Source organism: Austrofundulus limnaeus, unplaced genomic scaffold, assembly GCF_001266775.1.
Source record: "Austrofundulus limnaeus strain Quisiro unplaced genomic scaffold, Austrofundulus_limnaeus-1.0 Scaffold343, whole genome shotgun sequence".
In the NCBI taxonomy this organism is placed as follows: Eukaryota; Metazoa; Chordata; class Actinopteri; order Cyprinodontiformes; family Rivulidae; genus Austrofundulus; species Austrofundulus limnaeus.
The window spans coordinates 231692-236967 of NW_013952745.1; the positions used below are offsets into that span (position 1 = coordinate 231692).

General features: G+C 43.3%; 1 protein-coding gene across 2 annotated transcripts in view; it reads left to right on the forward strand.

The window, feature by feature from the left end:
* The window catches only part of adam9a (ADAM metallopeptidase domain 9a), a gene marked incomplete in the record, with an annotated part of 22235 nt that overhangs the window by 7234 nt on the left and 9725 nt on the right, over positions 1-5276 (forward strand). For both annotated transcript variants that reach the window (XM_014022789.1, XM_014022790.1), the window contains 7 exon segments: positions 2240-2316; positions 2465-2660; positions 2786-2851; positions 3098-3169; positions 3397-3566; positions 4596-4677; positions 4750-4883. In XM_014022789.1, the coding sequence (XP_013878243.1) occupies positions 2240-2316; positions 2465-2660; positions 2786-2851; positions 3098-3169; positions 3397-3566; positions 4596-4677; positions 4750-4883 (797 nt within the window).

Genomic DNA, 5276 nt, shown 5'->3' on the forward strand with positions numbered 1-5276 from the left:
GAACTAAGCTGGAAAAATAAATATGAAGATCAATTAAATGATAAAACATGAGGTAAAGTTCTCCTTTTTAATTTATTTGGTGCATTTTAAATGTATTTATGTATTTAAAGGTTCATTTATCTATTTCTGCTTTTATTTCTAATGATGTCAGTGTCGGTCCTCCGTACTGCAGAACATGAAGAGGTAGTTCAGTGACTGGATCAGGTGTGTTGGAGCAGGAAACATGTAAAACATGTAGGACTGCGGCCCCCCAGGACCAGGATTGCCCACCCTGCTCTAACCTCTAACTAATGTTAGACGTTAAATTATAATCCAGTCGTCAGAATATCTGAATAGCTGAATATCAGTTTGTGATTAAACGTTTCTCACAGCGATACTTTAAACTGTGGAATCAGTTTGTTGAAAAATGTTTAGTTTTATTCTAGATAAAAACAAAATTTCAGCTGCTTCACATCACGAAACAGATAAACAACAATAAACAAAAAGAGTGGGAAACAACCTCACAACAACATCAACTTCAGCTGCTGGTTTCAGCAACCAAATCCAACTCGCTGAAACAAAAAAAGAAGAAAATACCAGCTAAAGCTCAAAAAGCTAGCTCAAAGCTAAAGAAACAAAGAGCTGACTTACAGCTAAAAGTAGCCAAATGATAGGAAAAAAGTTACAAAAGGTCACTTTTGTAACTTTACAAAAACAATTGCTAATAGCTAAAAGTAGCATACACAAGCTACAAGCTCATAGAAGTAAATGGCTAACTAGAAGCTAGAAGAAGCAAACGGCTAACTAGAAGCTAAAAGAAGCAAATGGCTAACTAGAAGCTAAAAGAAACAAGCAGCTAACAAGAAGCTAAAAGAAGCAAACGGCTAACTAGACTAAAAGAAGCAAATGGCTAACTAGAAGCTAAAAGAAGCTATCAGCTAACTAGAAGCTAAAAGAAGTAAAAGGCTAACTAGAAGCTAAAAGAAACAAACGGCTAACTAGAAGCTAAAAGAAGTAAAAGGCTAACTAGAAGCTAAAAGAAGCAACCGGCTAGCTAGAAGCTAAAAGAAACAAGCAGCTAAGGAGAAGCTAGAAGAAGCAAACGGCTAACTAGAAGCTAAAAGAAGTATAAGAAGAAGTCAGAACCAGCAGCTGGAGGTTTCTGAAAGTATTTCTGCAGATAAGTATTTTGAAAATTCGAAAAGCTACAAAAACTAAAGTCCCAGCAGCTGTCTGCAGAATGAGCCGAACATTTTGATAAAAACAGTACAAAATATGCAGAAGTAGTTGAAAAGCAGCAGACAGAATATGAATGAAGGAGCAGTGGTGCTGAGTCAGCGTTTAGACGTGTAAAAACCTCAAATGAAGCAGAAACATTTGAAAGTGAAGCAGAAAGACGAGAGCAGCTCTGAGCCTCGTAGCTGCAGTGTTTTTATCAGCAGGCCTCACAGGCCGAACAACAGGAAGAGCCCCGATAACGAGCCGAGGACCGTCAGGACCGGCTTCTGGTCCTGGTTCCTCTTTCCTTTTAACTGTGACGACGTGCAGCTGAGTCACAGAAACTATCAGGAAAACATCACAAGCTGCTGAAGAGGCTAAAAACAATCATTTTAAACTTTCTGGACCTGGATCAGAACCAACAGTTTTAGCTTTTAGATTGTAAGAACAAAGTTTAAAGAGTTTTCTGTTCAGTTGTTGTTTACCTGTTGTTGTTTTTGTTGTTTACCTGTTGTTGTTTTTGTTGTTTACCTGTTGTTGTTTTTGTTGTTTACCTGTTAGTGTTTGCCTGTTGGTGTTGTTGTTTTTACCTGTTGNGTCACGTGGGCGTAGACTATTGATACTTCAGAATGCGCGTACGCGCACGGGGGTACCCATCTGCGATAGCCTTAGAGGGCGGAGCTTACACGAAATAGAACAAAGAGAAGATGAAACATGAGTTCTCTGAGTCACAGGAACTGCTTTGCTCCGCCTCCAGCTGGGACAGCACAGATGCATGATGGGACAGTTTGCAGTTTTTGATGAGCAATGACATAAAAACTAGAAGAACAGGAAGTGAAAGACCTGCAGAAATGTTGAGTTACAGTTTCTGTGAGGACAGGAAGTGGTTTCTCCCACGGAACTCGGACAGGAAGTGCTGATGGCAGCTTTAATCATCATCAGCTGATGTTTTCACCTCTGTCATCAGTTCCTCTCAGAAACATGAGCTTCATGGTAGCAGCTCCCCCTGCTGGTGTCACCTGGTATCACCTCTGTGTTTCAGAACCACTGTCACTATCGGGGCTTCGTTCAGGACATGGAGGGCTCATCAGTGGCTCTGAGCATCTGTAACGGCCTCAGGTGAGACAAACACCCCTTTAAGTGTTTAATTATTTATTACCAGGGCAAAAACAAAACAAACTAAACACAACAAAGCATCTCTGTGTGAGGTCTCACTCTGACGAGGAAACAGCTGCTGACCATTCTTCTCTGGCCTCGTTTTATTCAGAGGAGTGATTCATTTCACTCACGACAGCTACGGAATCGAGCCATTAGACTCCGCCCCCGAACAGCACCTGGTGTACCGCCTTCAGGACGTCACCTCGCAGCCCCGGGGGTGTGGAACGCCTCACCACGAGAATGACAACGCTACTGAGCACGCTCAGTACGAAGGAGAGGAAATTCACCACAGACCTCACAGCAGGGTGTGTTTACACGCTGACAGCTCAAAGTGGCAACAAATCACTCAAATGTCAATAAATGACTCAGCAGGAAAATAAATAATATAATGAGAGAGTGTGTGTGAAGTAACGTGTGCTTGTGTTTTCAGATGAAGAGAGCTGTTCTTCATAAAACTCACTACGTGGAGCTGCTGCTGGTGGTCGACAACGACAGAGTGAGACAGAGTCTGTGTTTGTACTAGGCTAGGCTAACTGTGCAGTCTCAGTGTTTGTGCTAAGCTAGGCTAACTGTGTAGTCCCGTTGTTTGTGCTACTTTAGGCTAACTGTAATCTCAGTGTTTGTGCTAAGCTAGGCTAATTTTGTAGTCACAGTTTTTGTGCTAAGCTAGGCTAACTGTGTAGTCCCCGTGTTTGTGCTAAGCTAGGCTAGGCTAATCTTAATGTTTATTTTCTGTTTGCAGTATAATTACATGAACAAGAATGCGACAGCAGTGAGAGAGGAAATGGTTCATCTGGCCAACCTTGTAGACAGTGTAAGAACACACACACACACACACACACACACACACACACACACACACACACACACTTTAACCTACAATTAGCTTCATGAGCCTGGTTTCACAGACTACATAAAGTTAAACTGTTTATTAACTCATTTAGAGTTTTTAAGGCAGTTTTGTTGATGTTGAAAAATCCACTCTGAACTTCTATGGAGGCTTTACAGACTTTGTGTGTCCGTGTTGATGCATGTGAGCAGATCTACATGCAGCTGAACGTTAGGGTGGTTCTGGTCGGTCTGGAGATTTGGACTCAGCAAAACCTGATCAACACAGACGGAGGACCTGAAGAAGTACTGGGTCGTTTCACTCAGTGGAGGGAGAAGGAGCTGGTTCCCCGCCGCCGGCATGACTCAGCACAGCTCATCCTGTCAGTACCTGCACACTGCAACACAACCATGACTCAGCACTGAAACACAACCGAAACACAAGCATGACTCTGCACTGAAACACAACTGAAACACAACCATGACTCAGCAACAAACACAACCATGACTCAGAACTGAAACAGAACCGTGACTCAGCACTGAAACATAACCATGACTCAGCACTGAAACGCAAACGAAACACAACCATGACTCAGCAACAAACACAACCATGACTCAGTACTGAAATAGTCCTGACTGAGCAGTGAAACACAGAAGCAGGACTTGGCACTAAAACACAGTCATGACTCAGCAACAAAACACAACTAAGACTCTACAGTGAAACACAACCATGACTCAGCAACAAAACACAACTAAGACTCTACACTGAAACACAACCATGACTCAGCAACAAAACACAACCATGATTGCACTGAAACCCACCCATGCCTCAGCAAAAAAACACAACCATGATTCTTCACTGAAACCCAATCATGACTCAGCAATAAAACACAACCATGACTGAGCTGAAACCCAACCATGACTCAGCAACAAAACCCAACTGTGATGTTACACTGAAACCCAACCATGACTCAGCAACAAAACACAACCATGACACACACTGAAACACAACCATGACTGCACTGAAACACAACCATGACTCAGCACTGAAACAGTCCTGACTGAGCAGTGAAACACAGAACCAGGAGGTGGCACTAAAACACAGTCATGACTCAGCACAGCTAGTCCTGTCAGCACATTATCACTGAAACATGGTTGTAAGGCATTTTGACATGTTAGTATTGTGGCAACAAAATTCAGGATCAAAATCAATTCATGACTTGGTGCCAAAACACAACTATGACTCAGCATGAATCTCCGATTTTAATGCTGCCTGAAAACACTGCCTGATAATTTTAGATGCTGTTTTTCTGATGATGAAGAGGTTGTCGATGATGATGATGTTGGTTTAAATATTTAAACTGATGATGATGGAAGATCTGTCAGTGATGAAGGCCCTGTTGTTGATGCAGGAAGAAGAGCTTCGGGGTAATAGCGGGCATGGCCTTCGTCTCCTCTGTCTGCTCTCAAAGTCATGGGGGAGGGATCAACGCGGTACGGTCCTCAGAGGTTTGACCGGTCAGAGGACCTCAGACCAGTCCATAAACTCTGCTCTCCTCCTCTCAGTTCACCGACAACAACGTTCCTTCATTCGCCTCCAACGTGGCTCATGAGCTCGGACACAACCTGGGGATGAACCACGACAACGGGCGACCCTGCAGATGTCCCGTCTCTGCCTGCATCATGAACTCCGGAGCCACGTAAGCCCCTCAGTACCGAGCAGCCACAGCTTCCTGTAATCCACCAAAAGTATCTGGGTGCTTGAAACTAGAACCAGAAGAACATGAACGTTGAGTGTTGGATGATGTTGAAGAAGCTGACAGGAGCTAACATCATCTTATCCATGCTAGTCGCTAGCCTCTCTGATGCTAACACCATCTTATCCACGCTAGTTCCTAGCCTCTCTGATGCTAACACCATCTTATCCATGCTAGTTTCTAGCCTCTCTGATGCTAACAGCATCTTATCCATGCTAGTCACTAGCCTCTCTGTTGCTAACACCATCTTATCCATGCTAGTCACTAGCCTCTCTGTTGCTAACACCATCTTATCCATGCTAGTCACTAGCCTCTCTGTTGCTAACACCATCTTAT